The sequence below is a fragment of the Cladophialophora yegresii genome (genome assembly GCF_000585515.1).
Source record: "Cladophialophora yegresii CBS 114405 chromosome Unknown aczIN-supercont1.2, whole genome shotgun sequence".
Classification (NCBI taxonomy): domain Eukaryota; kingdom Fungi; phylum Ascomycota; class Eurotiomycetes; order Chaetothyriales; family Herpotrichiellaceae; genus Cladophialophora; species Cladophialophora yegresii.
In genome coordinates this window covers 4,006,650-4,025,129 of record NW_006913046.1, presented here as the reverse complement: position 1 = coordinate 4,025,129, position 18,480 = coordinate 4,006,650, and the positions used below count along the sequence as shown (strand labels likewise).

Here is an 18,480-nt window from a genome sequence, read left to right as displayed (position 1 = left end):
CGGACAAAGACCGAGCGTACGGCTTCTGGTCACCTTACCACACGCTGAAGGACACCAACTCTGCTGCCACGGAGCTATTCGTTCACTATGCACAACGGATGACTGATCTCGGGGCCGACAGTCAGCGATGTAAAACAGCATCTGCGAACGAGGCCGAGCGGATCCGTCAAGGTTCAGGCTGAGGGCTAGACGCCTCGAAGGCAGCCTGCCTTCGAGAGCCTTATGCTTACCTGACTCAGAGGGCTTCTTAACTCATTCGGAGGTCGGGAGATATGGTCCAATCAACGTCAGTGTGGTGCGAGAGACAGACACGAGCGAAGAAGGAAAGCGCACTGCATTCATGCTGGCGGGAACTACGGCAATGGAACAATCACTGAAATGAACATACGCAATGTAACTGTAGAGTAATACAAGATACGAGCACGCTTCACGCGCCGGGCGTACCACAGTTTTTCGGAACTGTGGCTAATTAATCAGTAGCTCTGCCTCGTGCTGGCTGATGAGCCCGACACAGATCTGGATTTAGAGCTGCTGCATGCTGAGTTATGCAAGACCGGCACGACTGAGTAAAGCAATGCAGAGACAGTCTTGCGTGTCGCAGTGCTCAGCCATGATGCCAATCGAGCACTCAATATGCTGTGCCTGTGTGGTGTAGAAGACTCGGACCAGAGAATGGCCTGACTAGACGGAAAGGACCTACAGTAACCGCGTTGGGGAGTAAGGCGTACGTAGACCCTGCTGCCGCTGCTGCTGCTGGTGGGGAAGGGATAACGTGATTAGGCCGCACCGAGCAGCCTACGGGAGAACAGTTAGGCGGTCCCTGGCTCCCCCTGTTGCAGGAATCAGGCCAGGCTGCTGCCACTGGACTAAACTTTGCTTAAGACGGGACGCCAACAGTCTTGGTGGTTCTGGTGGTTCGGCCTCTCCAGTGACATCTTCATTGCATGCGATCTGCACCCCTGTCAACCCAGGCTCAAGCCCCGTTTTCTGCACGATTGCCCAATTGCTGCCTTAACCAAAACTGTCCGGTCTGCCCTGGGTTTTGTACAGTATATCATCATCGTTTCATCCTCCTTTGAGTCTTCGATTTGCTTCCTCTCCACAAGCACCGCACAATCGATCTACGAGAGACATCGACCAAGAGCACCGAGCCCCGCGTACGATACTGCTACTGCACAACGACCGCCTCTCCCACCTCCACAGGACAGTCGAAGCCCTTACCGGTCGCATACTACGAAGACGTCATCGCTTCTTCAGTCGACCACACTGCTGACCGATTCTACACCTTAACAACCACGACTGTTGCTCCTCTGACATCAACAGCCAACATGTTCTCCTGCTCAAACCAGCCTCGCGGTTGCCGTGGGCGATGCGATACGCCCGGAGCCAAGTGCAGTGAATGCAGAGTACGTTCCTCTCTTCTCGCCTGTTCCCAGCGCTATATTCTTCACAGCGTCTAACATGGCATTCTTTTCAGATGTACAACTTTCGCACTCGGCCTAGCAAACAATACCGATCGGTCCTCACACAACCGCTCAACTCCCGGTCGGGCCTAATGATTCTATCGTCGGAGGCTGATGTCACCATGCAGCATGTCCCTGCAGAGAGGTAGCGCCCACTCAGGAGCGAGAGCATGCCCAACACACGACATCTCAACCAATCCCACTTATCCTCCATTCCACTCCATTCCTGCTTTGCCCACTCTTGGCGGGTTTCTCATGCCCGGCAGGGGACATGGGAGGAGGGGTGCTCACGATTCCGATACCCTATGAGCGATGACATTTACGACCACAACATCCGATTGGCAATCCTGTTACTACCGCTACTTCTCCATCACCGCTTTTACGGCACATCTCGATTCTGTCTTGTTGGGGTTCAGCGACGGCGTCTATGGGGCACAATTGACATCAACATGCTTCAGCGATGCTTGCATGGGGTTCAGCGCACAACCATCTATTTTCTCGACTGCGATTTTCAGTAACCCTACTCTTTTCAGCCATAGGCATGTGTTCCGCCGCCTTGTCCTTTGTCAATGACGCCAGATGGCACTACTGGTGACGACTTACTGCAGCTGCAGCTGCAAGTAAAGGGTCCCTGTGGAACTAGTCTGGGCGGGGATTGTCGATCTTTCTGAACCTATGGGCTCTAAACGCACCTCGTGGTGAAAGTTGAAAAGCAGATGGGATTTTGAGTGTACGGACATTTGGTAATGAAGCGGCAACTGGTTTTATTGCTCATGTACCAATATTAGTTGCGATTGAGTATAGCGCCATCGCAAGCTATCTGTACTTAACAGATGAATTCCTCCACACGGAGAGAGACTTACGTACGAATCATCTCAAAAACAGTTGAACAAGTTATTTCTGGCTTCGCTTCTCAATGTCAGAGCGCACTTGGATAGCCCGTCATTCTGCAATGCAAAGCCCTTAGTTCTGGCGTGATGCATATGCAATCCCTTGACAAGTGCTGAGATGAGGACGTCCGCGACAACCCTGGGGATTTCGCAACCTCCGCAAGTCTCTGCGTGCGAATGAAAATACCTCAGCCTGCTGCCCGGACGGGCGCTGCAGAATCCACCACTCCGAACCGAGAATGCACCATAATGTGAGAGAGACGCACAGTTGCTCAGCCATCAAGAGTTTGCTGTTCAAGCGTAGAAATACGCGTCCGACATTCACTCGTCAAGTTAAGGACCCGAGCAATGAATCGCTAGTTGCATTCGGTGGCCTCAGCTTGTCACTAATTTTGAAAACGCTGTACGGAGTACTCCGTAAAGCCTGGGGCGCTCGCAAGAGCGGGCAGTTGGTGAGACACCAGGGCAGTGCTCATGCAGCCAGTCAGCGAGGCCAGAGTGCTCGCAGCAGCTGTGTCGCCTGATCCGCCGGCTCATCCCGCATCCTGACATCCTTCACATGATCTGCCTGACACCCGTCTTTACCCACAATGTGGCATGATTGGTGGCCTGCCAGGTCTCATATCGGCCAATCCGATGTGCGATTTCGAGGCTCTTGCCCCGGCGCGATCTCGAGGCACATCAGCTCGCACATTCTCAGGCGCGTTGAGGCAAGTTCCACGACGGCAAAGGAATTGAGTCAGAGCTGCCGAAGCGTGTCCGACGCCTCAACCAGGTCGATATCGTTGTCTGCAGCCGCAGAGAAGCAACAGGCCTGTGCATCAGTTCTTACTGACCTTCCTCTTAGAAGTGCCACCTTTCTTGGCCGACTATTCAATCTGTCCTCCATGCCGATCTCACTCTTATTAGTCGGCAAATGCTTCAAGCAGCCTCGCGACGCGTCGATGGCACTCGTACTCGACATACTCAATGCGGCCGGTAAACCCAGAATGCCGGTCATCCGCAGTACACCCTGAGGGTGGTCACAACCTCATGCTCATATGCATGGAGTAGTCGACGACTCTGATCACAATGAGTTACTCAAAGAGAATACCTGGACTTGGTCCATGCCGCCATACTCGGGGATGCCCATTGCTGTGAGGGCGGTCATTTGATGGCGTTGACACTCAAAATGCTGTTCGTAGCCGTCGCTCCTGTCTCCAGCTTGAGAGATGCTGCTTCCATGCGCAATGGTCGCTCCTTCCTTGCCATGGACGCGCTCTACTTATGCGAGCAGTACTCGTGCTCTGCTCCTCAAGCCGCCATATCCCCAGACCTGCACTTTTGGATACATCCAGTATGAGCAAGAGAACTGGAGGCGATGGCTTCGCTATGGTTGCTGCCAGACATGCTATGACCTCCTCTGAAGGTGGTTCTGAAAACTATGGAGCACTGCCATCCTCGTACCGTCGACGCATCCGAAAGTCAAGGTCTCTTGCGACGGTACACCAAAGTAGCAATCTTCGCCTACGAATCCAACGTTCTGTTCCATTCCTTCGTCGGCAAAACACAACCGTATTTCACAAGAGCTCAGGTTCACCATGGGAAAGGCACGATGAAGCCGTGCAGCTTGCTCGGGCACAGTACTTTGGCGGGTCCGATCATCACGAAATCCAAGAACAAGAGCTGTATGGCTTCCACAAGATCGACAGGAAAGAGCATCACAGATTCAGAAAATCAGTTCGTGGAAGCCTGCCCGCAGATGGCCCCCTTTCGTCCGCAGTCAAAGGAACGTCATCGTTTACTGCGACGATTCGGAACCGTGTCCGACAAGTCATTGGAAGGACTTTGAACAGAAAAGACACACTCCCGCCTCAACAGCTCGAGGCTCAGCGCAACTACTTTTCGGACCTGGACCGGAATACGGGCCTTCTGTGCGGGTCTGATGCATTCACAGACGCGCAAGATACTTTGGGGAAGACCGAGTTCGGTCCTCCTGTTCCCGAAAATGATGACCTCGAAGACCTTGACAAGGTTCCCTATCATCTCACTTCTGCGGCGCGCCGGGAGAGTCTCCATTCTAATGCAGGATCCCGGGTAACAAGCTGGACCAACTCCAGCATGACGGGCTCCATAGGCATACGTTCAGGTCCAACGGAACGCAATCGGCTGTCAAATATCAAAAAAGACGGTGGACCGCACCAGCCTTCGTCATCTGCAGGGAAACATATCGGAGGAGTTGAAATATTTCGAGAGCCTTTACAGCCAGTTACAAACGATGGCGTGGTAGTCTCTGCTGTCAACACTCAACAAGTTTACTCTGCTTTGATCAAACGAATCAATGAAGAGGAAGCAGAAGTCGAAAGGACACGACTTGCGGTCGAGACTCTCAACCAGGAGCGCGAAGAGGTCAACAAAGGTCTACTTGCGGCAAGACAGACCATCAGAGCAGTGCAGAGCGATATCTCGCTGGCGACTTTGACGGCCGACCGGCAGAACCGGCGCTTTAGCAGTCGCTCTACCTCAGGGGACCTGGATCCGACGACTATGGACCCCGGGACGGATGTCCGATATAAGGAGAACTCTGGCAGGGCACGGGACCGACTAGTAGAGCAAGAATCGCAGTCGAGCTTCTTTCCCTTCTCGAGCGAAAAGAGTCCGGACAGTCCAAGTCCCTTCAAGAGATTCCTCAACGAGAGACGAAGTCGGGCTCGCGACCGGAGCAGGAGCCGAAGCAGGAGCCCCGACCATGCACCAGATGCGGACGCCGCAAGCGTCATCATCACTCGGCAGTGTAGCAATCCTGTGATGAATCGATCACGGTTTGCTTTGAGTAGTGCCAGCATCTACTCGCGCACTACGAATGGTGGTTCGGACGAGCGATACCGACGTCCAATCGACAGTTCAGAGGAGCTGCTTGCCCCGGCGCATTCAGGATCTGAACCATTGGAGATGGCGTCGATCTTGCCAAACAAACATGCTTCTTATCATCGAAGTCAATGGAATCCATGGTCAGACCCAGTGGATGGGCGACTCGACCCACCTGACCATAACTCACACACGCGAGAGAGCGCTCAGATTAGGTCTGAAGAGGACTCGCCCAGCACAGAGGAGATGCTCTCTGGGAACAATACAAGTGGACCTCCTCGTGCTGATCTGAACACCACCCCTGGAGCGCAGCCGCTGAAAGTGCGCATTGACACTGCTACTGGTCAAGCTCACGATCAGCTGCGCAACAAGTTGAGTGCCGGTGCGCTCAGCAACATTTCCAACAAGGGTGACGATGGAAGTAAGGACAGCAGGAGTCTGCGGAAGCTAAGCCCAGGAAACCTTGCAAGGATGTTCAAGGATAGAAAACTCCAGAAGCCACTCAGACCTCAAAACTCAGGGAAAGAGAACAGTCCGGCGACTCGTGAGGGCTCTCCGCCAATTAGCACTCCGGGGCGACTCCATCTTCAATTCCGGAACGGGGCCTCAACGGGTCGATTACGCCAAAAGGCTGGCGAAGCGGCGTTCTATACTCGAAATGGTGTCCACTCGACGCCTCAAGCTTGCGACTCGAGCACACCGAGCCGATCACACGAGAGTCCGAGTGAGACTGCCAAACACCATCTAGTGGCGCGACTCTCTCGGCCGTTCAACATGGACGTGCCTCCACACAATCGTCCCTTCGACAGCATGTATCTTGGGAAAAGGACATTTGGCCATCCTGACACGTTTGGGGACAACCGTTTGAGCGTCGCGCCCAGAACCCCTGAAGATGTGGCTCAGCTTAGAAAGGAAACTTTGCCAGATGGGACAGATGCAGTGCCATCCAGATCCTACTCTGCTGGGAGAAGTGCGGCGAAGATCTTCGGACTCCTTGGCAGTAAGAGGATGGTGAGCAACTTTCTGAAGAGTCGACGAGAGAATAGAAGCACGAGTGTAGGCGAACAAAATGTGGCAGATGGAGGCCCAGCGTTCATCTAGGCTGGGGATTTGGACTACGGTGGGTGGATCATTGTCGTCGGACTGACCAGTATTGTCTAGGGATCCAGCAGCCACCAGGGCCGACACATTCGCTAGCCATGGAACGTGGCAACACAGACATTGGCTTGATCTCGATGGAGGCTTTCAGCCTTCAGGAACATGGGTAAAGAATTATCATGATCCTTCCACCGTCCCAAAAGCTGTGAGCCCAGATTTCCTTTCGCTTACGTAACCATCGAGCTTCTTTTGGCCGTGAAAAAGGCTGCATGCAACTTTGATCAGACCACAACGTGTGTGAGAAAAATAACTAACTGAGCCAGGGCGTCATGAATGCTGGCGTAGTCGCTCCCAGACAGCAGCCTCATGCTACTTGCTACTTGCGATGAGATGCTCCTCTATGTTTTTTCCGACGAAGGCAAGTTCTCCCACTCAGCGGCTCTGCTGCCGACTAGGCAAGTGCGATGTCATGGCAACACTCTCGAGGCAGGCACGATGGCTCCCTCACGAATTACCTAGGTAACGGATCTTCGCCCAGATCTCATGTTTGTCTCATTGCTTCCTCGACGCTGAATCCTGGGCGAGTTTTCCAAAGGCGTTCCGTGCTGTTGTATACCACTTTCATCCCCTGTCTTCAGTAGCTGGCGCACCTGCACCCAGTCACTTCTTCTATTTGCATTGCATTCCCATCTGTCATGTGGCCCGGCGTTGTTGTATTATGTCCTTCCTGATGCCTCTGTATCCCTCTTTTATGTCTCTGCACACTGCGCGCTGCCCTGCCACGGCGCATGCGGTCGGTCACCATCGATCGTTACCTCTGCTGCGTCGTTGTATTCTACCTGGTTGTCATTCATGCTACGCTCGAGTTCGCGTCCTCTTCCATCGAGCATGCGGCGCTCTCCTGTGTGTGCCTTTCCTGTTATACGTCGGTGGTCATCGTACAAACCAAGAGGAGCATGACGCTGATGGATACGCACGACGCACGCTCGTCACACAACACATGCCTTCGATGGCTTCCCTGCAGCCTGAGGCATCGCTATGGTTTACACTACTCGAGCCCAAACTGATCCAACCTCGTTCACGACGAAGCGCAAGTCGTCGGCCTCGTCATCCGCAGCATCATTGACGTCGACGCCCCTCATTCTATCCACCCACACCACCTCACTGGCGATATCGTTACTCCTCACGATGCTAGTTACCCGCCCAAGACCCACGGCAGACTTTCGATTGGGAACCAAACTTACCACTCTCAATCATTGTTGATGTTGTTGTTGTGTTGCCCGAAACGGCCTCGCGGTGGCAAACCCTCTGGCGTTCTTCTGTCCTTTCCTGTTGTCCCCATTCTTCCTCTTCTTCTTTCTTCTCTCCATCTTCACAGTAAGGTCCCAACAGAGCAAAATTTCGCTGACAACTACACAGACTACACAATTCTCATTCACAATGGCAAAGGAGTTCGCTTCTAAGTCATTTTCCGGCGGTGTTGACTCGAGGAAGAGCTCGCGGGCTTCCAGGGCGCGTCCTTGGTTGGCCAACAGCATCCTCCGACGACAGTCGGCCGCCACTGGTGTCAAGGGTTGTGAGGGTGCCCCCTCGCAACCCAAGGCTACCACTGTGACCCTTGGCTCGGGCCCGGCGCCGCCCGTTACTGTCGAGCGTGTCGCCGTGAAGCAGTCGGCGTCCAAAATCCCAATCTTGGTTCGTCGTTGTGGATCGGCCTCACTTGGCAAGGGCGGCGTGCAGGAGAAGGCCAAGTCTCCCGCCACGCCATCCACCGTCACAGGGATGGCGACCTCCGCGTCACGGATTCCGGTTCGCACCAAGTTGCCATCTGCTGGTCCCCGGCTTGCTCCTCAGCAAGTACGAACAAGCAAGGCCCTTGGTGCTGCTGCCGGTCTCCCAGCAGGCAAAGAGGTTGGCAACAAGAGGGGTACTGGGGGTGTTTCTGCTGTCGCCGTCAGCCGGCCCAATCCTGAGCCAGAGGCGATGTCGATTCAGAAGTGCATCAACCCGGAGCCAATCAGGACCCATCGATCTGACATTGCTGTCAGGTCGATCCTGAAGCACCGGGCGAAGCCTTCTGAGGAGATCGATCCTCAACGTCCACTTGATTCTCGCGGCAATGGAGTGAAATCCAACCCGGCCGAGAAGAAGAGTGTGACGTGGCCCGAGGTGTACGCCATTCCCACCCCGGCACGTCCATGGCCAAAGGAAGCAGTTCCTGCCTGGCGGTGTCGGTTGTGTCGGGAGTGCGGCCACCGAGGATGGTGTCCGACGCTGATCGGCGTTACGGCGTGTTCGCAGGAAATTGATGTCTGGCTGAGGGAGCAGAGGGCCCGAGGCTATGATTATCTGGAGCATTCGGGTGGGTTCTTGAGCTCGAGGGATCATGATCCCACCGAGCCCGTGATCTTCTGATGTTGAGTGTACTACACACTCTCCGTCTTTACACCTGAATGCTTCCAGCAATTCCTATCGGACCCGTGGGTTCTGGGGGCTCTTCACGCAATGGCTGCAGACTGTCTGAGATGTTCGGTGGGGCATCACTGATTGTTGACGTTTTCTGTCTAGTCGCAGAGGCTTCGGGACGCCAGAAGTTTCTTGCCTTGGTTGCTTGTTTACCTTCCTCATGTTGGTTCAATGGGTTCTGTGCTTGTTTACACGGTAAGCCGGGGCTCCTTGGGCAGAGATCGCAATGCGTGTGAGCAGGGGATATGTGACACACGCACTGGCAACCGAGCACAGTTTTGTTTTTCTTTTCTTCTCTCACAGAAAATTACAAAAAGGCGGATCGAGGACGCTCGTTAAGCCACCAAAAAAACTTGGAAAAGTACAAAATCATACTCAATGTTCTTTTTGCTTTTGGTACATAGCTTCACAGGACTGTGCTCATTTGATGGTTGCTCGATGCGTGAAAGAGGAGGACTTGAGAGATTTGAGTGAGCAGGCTCTGGGCCATTGTTCTCACACTTTGTCACTTTCGAGGGATACATCAAACACCAGCATGTCACACCAATCATTACAGAGGTCAGATTGAGGCTTTTGCCTTGAACAGGGTTCTGATTCTCTTGTTTGGTTCACATGCACAATTTTTTGCTTTTACACCAATTCTCCAGCCTCACACTTCAGCCTTGGAGATGTGGAGCACTTTTTTTTGAAACACATTCTTTTTCATCATTGTGGTGCCTTGAGCAGCGCCTTGGGGAAGAGGAAAACAGGACGCAATGGGCTTAAGGCAGGATGGGATGGGAGGGTGGGAGGATGATGTACACAGAAATACACATGAGCAAAACGCCTTGAAGAAGACGAAGGGAGAGGAAAGGAAAGGCGACTCTCAGGACAACGATTACCAAGACAGGAAGTCGCAGCACAAAGTTGGCACCGTCAATGAGTACCAGGTATCCCATGGAGTCTGTTCCCATAATCCGTAAGGGCATACAAAGTATCTACCAGGTACCTACTGGCACGGCACGGCATGGCATGGATCGAACTCCGGTTGCAAGTTGCAACCATGACTGTCAGAAAGGCAGCTTGGGTGGCTTTCCGGTAGTGATGTATGTATGATTGATGACCGGTCGAGAAATGCAGCTACCAGCCATGGAAGATAAGCTCAGCAGATTCAGCACTGGTGCTGAGCATCTGCCTCCCGTGCAACCTCAAGAGGTAGGCAGGGGCGCTGGTGCATCCTGCCACCACAATGACGCCGAATGTGCAACGCCCATCACCTGCTCAGTTTTGCGGTCACACGGGTATGGCCCTGTAGTGTGATCTGTGGATTTGGATTTGGGTTTGGATATATGTTGGCTCGGTGTACATGTACTAGGAACATACTGTAGCCAGGACATGTTCCAGGTCTTTCAAGACAGGCACGACGGCTCACCATCAGTCAGTCAGTCGGTCGTTGAGCCAGGAGGATTCCTACCGAGCTACGGTATCTCAACCTCAAGTGTAGGCTACGTGTGCTTGCTACAGTGTGTAGCTAAGGCGGATGCTGCATAACTGCTCGATAATTACTCTATTGCACGAAGCATACTTATGTGTCAGCCTATACCCATGAGCAGAACGAATTTTGGAAACTGTACTGTACTCTGCACTTGGAACTCTCTACGCTGCCTTCGGCCGGGAGAATTGCAGTTTTGCCTCCGCAGTTCTGTAATTATCGAATCGAGTCGATCTGTTCGAATAGAAGGGTCACGCCTTTTTTTTCCTCGATACGTGCCTCATTCTCCGTCCTTGATTCTTGATTCTTGAGCCAACGGTTGGTCCGGTCGGGATCCCTGTGTCTACGGCAAGTCACTCTAGCATTAATTAATTACCGTCTAATTAGCTATCCCTACGATTCACCATCAAATCGGCCACTCAATCAATCAACTCAATCAAACTCAAGCAACCAAGCAACCGGCAATCAGCCGGCAATCAGCCAGCAATCGTGCGTTTCCAAAGTCCATGCATGGCTCGCATGTACAGTACGTATCCTAATGAGTCTAAAGACTTGACAGGAGATCTTCGAGACAGACCTGTCAACTGGAGCGCCAGCGCGTCCCATTGTGTGCCCATGCTTGTGCTCATACTTTTGACTGTTCATGTTCATGTTCATGCGCAACGTCCGTGCTCCGAGGAATAATGATAATCAACAAATTTTTGATGCGTCTGCGTCGGCGTCTGCCGCGGTACGGTACTTGTACCTGCAGTAGCTTACACTGACTGTAACACTGACCTGGCTTGGACTCTCACATCTCACATCGGTCGTCATGACTCACACAGCGACGAGACTCGATGCAAGGAAGCCTGGATCGTCCTGTATGTACTCTTTCAAAATGTCCTGCTCGCATACGCAGCACAGCCTGAGTCCACCTCTGGATATTTGCGCGCCGTCGAGTCTGAAGGAATATCACGCTGGGCAGCGTCGCTCCATTCCGGAGGACGACTCGAGCAGTTCCCTCTTAGGCTCTCTTGCTTTTCCGTCTCTTCCGCACGCTCATGCACCATTGCTACTCATACCCTCCAAACCACAAACCCCTCAACGCCTCTGCCGCGTAAAGTCTCGTCTGCCCGGCCAGATACGCCGGCTCCGCAGTAGTGTTGGCCTCCGCCGCGGATATTCTCGCCTGTCCCGCCAGATACACGGGTTCCGCAGTACTGATGGCCACGCCGACGATGGCACGTCCCTATCGTCCACTCGCCACCGCCATTTCGCCCTGCGTCTCGAGAATATCCGCGTAAATCTCCAGCGCACTGCCAATCATATCAACAATCGCCCAGCTGGTATTGCCCTTGAAGGTTTTGCTCCACACCCTCACCACCGCGACGCTCAGCTGTCTCATCTTTTCCGTGTCGTCGAGCAATTCGCGCGACTCGTTCAGAACGGTATGGTCATTCGCATCGCCGTTGAGTGGGACCGTCATCTCGGTCTCGTCAAGCAGGGAGCGCACCCACAGGAGCAGTTTGCGTTCGTGTTCGGTGACGGGTGCGCCGCCGGACGATTTCAGGTTGGAAAGGACGTACAGCCACTTGGACAGTAGAAAAGCGCACTCGAGACTGCAGAGGGAGTGTTGGATTGACCAGAAGAAGGTCTGGGTGCGGGCAACGAAGTCAATTCCTAGGCGAACGGGAATTGAGAGCGCGTGGGCCGAATGCAACAGCGCTGGTGTCAGACGTGGATCACGACGTATGTCCGGCGTGTTGAGCAAGGCGCTGGCAATCTGTGTCGCGTCTCGGGTTTCCAAATGGCGGAGCGGACCCATGTCGACATGAAGGCGGATGTATGCCAGGCCCAAGAGGGCAGTAGACGTGAATGCGACAGGACCGTTGGGGTTTTGCGGATCGAGACTGGATTCCGGGGCACGTTTCCAGCCTGCTTTCCACGACGAAAGGCCGCGGTCGAGGACTGCGATGTCTTCCATCCGGAGACTCGAGCCAGCCACACCAGGCCATGCCAGGGAGAGCTGCCGTGCAAAGAAGATCTGTTGAATGAGCGCGTGGACCAGAATGTAGTTGCCCAGCGGTGAAATAGGAGTGGACGTGGCTTGATTCTGCTTGGTGAAGAGTCGTGAGAATGCTGTTTGGAAAGGCATTTGCGGTGCGGCATTGGCTTGCCGTAGTTTCTGCCATTGTTCCGCAGTGGTTGCTTTCCATTCGTTAGCCGGGTCGGGCAGGTTGAGTTTTATCTCGGAGTTGAGGATGAGCGGAGGCACGTTCCAGGTGATTGAGTGTAGATTGAAGAAGCAGTAGACGATCAGCTTCGTGCGCTTCTCGCCTTCGATCTGGATCCAGTCTTCCCAAGTCAACTCTTCTGGTGACTGCATGATCTCGGGACTAGTAAGACCTGCTTCTCGGACGAGCCGTGCAAGAATGCTTTGGAATGCCAAGGCTTCGCGCAGCAGCTCAGCATGTCTCTCCCAAGTCGCAAACGCCGTCAACAAAAGCAGTGCCTGTATCGAGTCCATCTGCTCCTTGCTGTCTGCAGCGATTGCTTCTTCTGGAGAGACTTGCTGGAAAGGACTGCTGCTCGAGTGGCTCTGATTTGCGAACCCTCCTCCTGGCGACTGCACCATCGACCCAGTGCGAGGTCGATTCCACAAGTGGGGCGTCGAAGACTCATCACGGCGCCGGATCTGTTCCAGCACAACGGCCTTGGCGGCATAGAATAGTTCGATGCCACGGCTATTTTCGAACCGGTACTGTGCCCCTACGGCAGCCAAAGCGAGGACCAGCTCCGGACCACTAGCTGCGACCTGCAGACTCGGCACATGAATAAACGGTAAGTGTTCGTGGAAGCCATTAACGTATCCCGCCAAGTACCGTGCAAGCGAGTGCCTCGACGGAGGAATGAATCCCTTCGGCATGACATTGTCGAAAGCTTGAAGCCTCGATGCAAAGATGGATCGATCCGAGTCAGAGACATCCCAGGTGGTTCTGACCACTTTGGCTTCTGCTTCTTCGACCGTCGTGCTTCGCGGAGGGTCTGGCCGAGTGAAGTCAGGATCTCGCGACTCTGGTTGAAGGGACGGTAATCTTGAGCCAAATCGTGAAAAAGTGCTTGTTTCTTCTTGTGGAACAGCGAGTTTGCTATCGGTGGAATGCTCACCGTTCAAATGCGGCCTCGATATGTTCAGGTGATCACCTCTCAACTCGGTTGGGGAGTTGTAGTTGTCAACCTGATCATTCCCAAACATGTTGGCATACCATTCGGACGAAAGGCCTACGCTGTCTAGGAATACTGTAAAGTCTTGCATGGGATCGCCAAGGTCTGGGGTTTCGAACATCGAGGTCGACTGGCCGTAACCTTCGGTCAGCATTCTCGGTTGGTACTGACCGTCGGTGACAGCAGGCATCAATTGTTGCATCGGCTCGTTCAGTTGTTCTTGCGTCACAGGCAGGCCGGACATGTACTGATCTTGGCCGCTTGACGCGACATGGCTTGCGGCATGCGACAGAAGGTTCAAGTCGTAGCCCCAGGATGGATCAAGCGACGGCGCATTGATTGCTGATGAATGGTGCGCAGATATACCCTCGACGGGATTGATGCCGTTGGCAGGCTGCATGAGCTGGGGATCTAGCATATCCATCATGCCTCTCCCATCGTGCGCGCTCGCCTGGGGTGATAGCAAAGACTGATTCTGCTGCGGCGTAAGGTCCATGGGATCAGAGTCAACTCCCACTGCCTGTTGCACCTGAGCTTGCACCCGTGCCGCCGCTTCCTTTGCACTGTTGGCATTCTGGAGATGGTGCTTGTGCGACTTCCTTGTGGTATGTTGCTCTTCCTCGCCTGGGTGGACGAGTCTCTCGTGTCGCACCAGCAGGTCGCTGCGCGCAAACGTCTTGGAGCATATCTCACACACAAACGGCTTCTCCTTGGTATGCGTGCGGATGTGGCGCTGGAGGTGTTCCTGTATTGCACACGGCCATGTCAGTCGCCGCCCGCAGCATTGGACTCCGATGTGGTTGATGGATGGGGAGCTTACCAGACGCGCAAACAGGCGTTGGCAGTGCGGACACGGCAACGTCTTGTTCTTGTTCCCAGACTGCTTGCGTTTCACTCTTCCGCCGCCGGCCAACTGTGTTGTGTCCATAACTTCATGAAGGCGTCGCTCTATCGCTGGGTGTGGAGATGCGATTCTCAGTGAGGGGTACTTCGACATTCGAGGACGGATTCCGAGGAAAGCTGGAGATGAGGAGATGAACTGCGGAGCAGAGCAGAGGGGCGAGCAAGCTTCATTCTCGCTCCTCTCCCTTTCCAGCCACCTGGACATCTGCCGAAATGCCGAACGTGCGGACGGCCTTACGCGGTCTGAATAGAGTTTAGCCTGCATGGGCAACGGAAGGTCTACCGATTGCCGTCGGCACTGCTCGGGCGGACTTCCGCCGGCTTCAACACGCATCTCAACGCGACAGCAACCCAACTGACTGCGCCCCGACTGGCTCAGTGAAGACGTTCATCCTGTTCTTGACAGGACAATGACACCCAGCGTCAGAGCCTCTCGCACCCACGCGGATGGTCGTGTTGCTGTCAAGTCCTTTCAGCACCAATATCAAGCGGCTGACTATTTTCGCTCGCTCACCTTCGGGTGCTGCATCTTCACTGACCAGCCCCATGAGGAGACGCGCCAGCAGAATGCTCCGGCGAAAGGCCCCTGCAGAGTTGCTCCTGTGTCAGTGCCTCCATTGCTCTCGGGGAATTTTTTCCTCCATATCCAGCTGGTCGGCGTACTCGAGAAAAGCCACCGCCAAACATATGAGACAGGCGGCCTGGCAAGTCATAGCTGTATGCGCCTCTGATGGTCCGTCACCTCTGTCTTCCCCAGTAAGGTACTGTATATCATGGAATCCTTTGCGAAGATTTTCCGACGCTGCTCTCAGATACGGCTTCAAATCCTGCATGCGTGCTCTCGATCCGAGATCTTATGCGAGATGCCCTCAAGTTGGCCAAGAAACTTGAAAAGTTCGTCGTGGCGTGCTCCTTGCCCGCCTCTTTCGAAGGCCTTATCTACTAAAGACGGCCACTCACACGACTCAGAATCTGCGCTATGTTGATCTTTGGCAAACACAAGGTCATTCCTGGATGAAATGGAGCTTCGTCGGTCGAATTCGTGTCCCTCACAACCAGTCAACCCCTGCCAGATGATCATTGCCCTCAGTTGTCGATTAGATCTTACCGCTTGCAGGCCGCCTCTTCGCGCCAAGATCTTCTTCAGCCCCAACCAATGTTTCTTGGATGTCAATGCGTTGCCCAGGCGCCGCTATAATGAGTCAGCTATATCGGCGAATAGCACTTGAGCGTGGTCAGACATGGGGCTCGCCGCAATAGTAGCCAAGAGCGTCACAGCGAAGATGGTGGCGTCGTCGCATACGGATCGTCCTCTCCCAAGCATATTGTTGACGGCTCTCAAGGCGGCTGTCATGTGCCGAAGCGATCTGGACGATTCCCTGATGCCGTGTAACGCGTCGATATGCCTGGAGGCCATTGCCATGATCGCGCAAAGAGTCCGCCATATTGTCGAACGAAAGGTAACACAACAGCTTTTGCATAGGGGTTTTCACCCTTGTGCCCGTACACGAGATATCGAATAACGACTGTATCTGCGTTCCGTCTGCGAATATTCTGCATTGATAACCAAAGCTGCAGAAGTCGGAACCAACATCAACAACACGACCTACAATGATCCATCAACTTGTTCAGCTCGTCGCTGAAAGGAACAGGGTAGCTCTCGAAAGGATTGCGTCTCCCTCCTCCAAGTCCTTCGACGATGTGTGGTGTGGAAACAGCGCATTCTCGCGGTGGAGCGGGCTCCAGCTGCAGGCGTTTGCCCTTGTTCCTCGCCTTCTCGCTGTGGTCGCCGACGGGTCTCAAGCCCAAGCCAGTAGTTTCGTCCTCGACGTTGTGACTGCTGCGCTCGCCGACTCTCATCACGGCTGCATTGCTTTCTTCCACAGTCAGCAATTCAATTCGAGGCTTGCCCCATTTGATGACTTATTGACAAGCAGGTGAGGGGAGCCGATACCGAATTGGTTCGTTGCTAATGTTCCGCATCGGGATTCTTGATTGCAGGCGGAGGCAAACCCACACCCCATTACGCGAGAGCATGCATTGAGACGGCAAGTAACCCGCGTGGGCTATTAATTACATACCCGACCTGCAGATTTTGCAGCATGGCGAGCTGACAAAGAAGCCTAAGGCGAACCAAGATCCAGGTTGCACTGTGTCGGCATGTCGGTGTCCTGATTCTACATTTGGCTGACAGACATTGCTGGAGCAAGAACTTGGTGTTCAGAATGCTCCATGCAGGCCCGCAGGACTGGCTGGACTCTGGAAGTGAACTGGCCTCGTCTTTCGAAGCGTCTTGCACAGGAGGAGACTCTCCCAGCCAAGTCAAGCACCAACCACGAGGGCAAGCAGAACGAGAAAGAGCCGGTGTGCTTTGCCAGGACAAGGATTGCCTCCCTATTCGTGACTACTAATCGATGAAGCCAAGATCGTAAAGTGGAAGTGCCCAGTGGAAAATGTTCGCCTAGAGGATACCCGGAGTCACACTTTGGTGCCATGGATCAATTCTGAGAGACGAGTTGAACACCGTATCAGCTAAGGTGAAAGGCGGATATTTGCAGAGCAGCTCTGGGAGACATGCGAGGGCGAAATTACTTTTCCTGTCTAACGTATTATCTTCGTAATCTCCAGGTTGTTGAGAACCAGGTTCAGATCGTTCAGTCCCTCAAGGTTCGGGATCTAGCAGCCCATCGTCCGATCATGACTTCGCAAAGTCGACCAACCAGTCTGCCAATTTCTGCACATTCTCAAGTGGCACCGCATTGTAGTTGCTCGCCCGGATGCCACCAACAGATCTATGGCCCTTCAGACCGAGCAGGCCTTGCTTTTCGGCGCCGGCGAGAAACGCCTTTTCCTTGGCGTCATCGGGCTCTCCGCCCTGTTTTTGCACGATTCGGAAGCATATATTCATCCTGCTCCTCACCGTACTATCCGGGACGACATGATACGTGTCCGAGTGAGCGTCTAGCGTATCGTATAGGATTCTTGCCTTCTTATCGGCAATCTCTTCTTGCCCGGAGACCTTCTTTGAGCCGTACGTCGCGACGAGCTGTTGCAGAACCAAAGTTGCAACATACAGGTTGAAGATAGGAAGCGTGTTGTAGAGACTGTTGTTGGACGCGATGGTCGAGAACGAGAACATGATGGGTGGCAGACACCCCGAAGTCGGGACCACCGGCGACAAGGCATGAAGGAACGTCGGGGGCGGGACAAGCTCCAGCAAGGACTTGCGGATGATGACGACGGTGATGCCGGCGATACCGAGATTTTTCTGCGCACCTCCCTGAACCGGATTGTTAGCATACTCTATACAGCGAAGGCCGATGGTGACTCACGAAGATAATACCATACTTCCGCACATCAATTTTCCGGCTGAGGAAGTTGCTGGACATGTCGGCCACGACGATCTGCTCGTCACCTTCCAACGCCTTGGGAAAACTGGGGTACTCGACGCCATCGACGGTCTCGTTGTCACAGAGATATACGAATGCACTCCCCTTGGGTGTCAATTTCCATTCCTGCTCGTCCGGGATCTTGCCGAACTTGCCCCCACTGCTCTTCCTTGCATCGAGAGCAACATTTACGTATTTCGCACCAATCAGTCTCGTTGCCTCTTGACTGGCTTTTAACGACCAGGAGCCTGTCACGAGGTAGTCGACCTTCAATTCACCCTCGAGTTCCTTCTTCACCCGCTCGAGGACTTCGGCATCCTTGCCTTCTCCGAGCTCGCTGACGGCTTTCCTCCGGCGCTTCTCGATCCAGGCTCCCACGAGATTTTGCAGGGCGGCGCTGAACTCTCCAGTACCTCCCGCTTGCATGAACAGGATATCATATTCATCCGCGGGAATATCGTAGAGAGTTGTCAATGCGTCTTTTGCGTCAGCGAGGATTTTGTTTGCTGTCGGAGAACGGTGCGATATCTCGCCCAGTGAGAGGCCGGTGTTTTCAAAGTTGACAAATGCTTCGGCGGATCTCTCTATGACCGATGTGGGCAAAGGGGCAGGCCCAGCGCCGAAGTAGGCGACCTCAGAGCGATTGGGCATGGCTTAAAGCCTTTGGTCTGCGCAACAAGGAAAGATTCTGGGGCGTACGGAGTACAATGGCGCAATACCATTCGAAAACTGAGCGACGCTAAATCTGT

General features: G+C 53.9%; 4 protein-coding genes across 4 annotated transcripts; 2 read left to right on the top strand and 2 right to left on the bottom strand.

Moving 5' to 3' along the window:
• Positions 1-3,691: 3,691 nt before the first annotated feature.
• Positions 3,692-6,301, top strand: A1O7_03369 (uncharacterized protein; the record flags this gene model as incomplete). The annotated part of the gene is made up of 1 exon (XM_007757390.1): positions 3,692-6,301. The coding sequence occupies one exon, from the start codon at positions 3,692-3,694 to the stop codon at positions 6,299-6,301; it is 2,610 nt and encodes an 869-aa protein (XP_007755580.1).
• Positions 6,302-7,738: 1,437 nt separating this feature from the next.
• A1O7_03368 (uncharacterized protein) lies at positions 7,739-8,713 on the top strand (the record flags this gene model as incomplete). Its single annotated transcript, XM_007757389.1, has 1 exon — positions 7,739-8,713. The coding sequence occupies one exon, from the start codon at positions 7,739-7,741 to the stop codon at positions 8,711-8,713; it is 975 nt and encodes a 324-aa protein (XP_007755579.1).
• A 2,750-nt stretch (positions 8,714-11,463) lies between these two features.
• Positions 11,464-14,367, bottom strand: A1O7_03367 (uncharacterized protein; the record flags this gene model as incomplete). Its single annotated transcript, XM_007757388.1, has 2 exons — positions 11,464-14,184; positions 14,260-14,367. 2 exons carry the CDS (start codon positions 14,365-14,367, stop codon positions 11,464-11,466), a joined length of 2,829 nt encoding a protein of 942 aa, XP_007755578.1.
• A 2,670-nt stretch (positions 14,368-17,037) lies between these two features.
• On the bottom strand, positions 17,038-18,382 carry A1O7_03366 (phosphoserine aminotransferase; the record flags this gene model as incomplete). Its single annotated transcript, XM_007757387.1, has 2 exons — positions 17,038-17,622; positions 17,675-18,382. The coding sequence occupies 2 exons, from the start codon at positions 18,380-18,382 to the stop codon at positions 17,038-17,040; spliced, it is 1,293 nt and encodes a 430-aa protein (XP_007755577.1).
• Between the last annotated feature and the right edge of the window lie 98 nt (positions 18,383-18,480).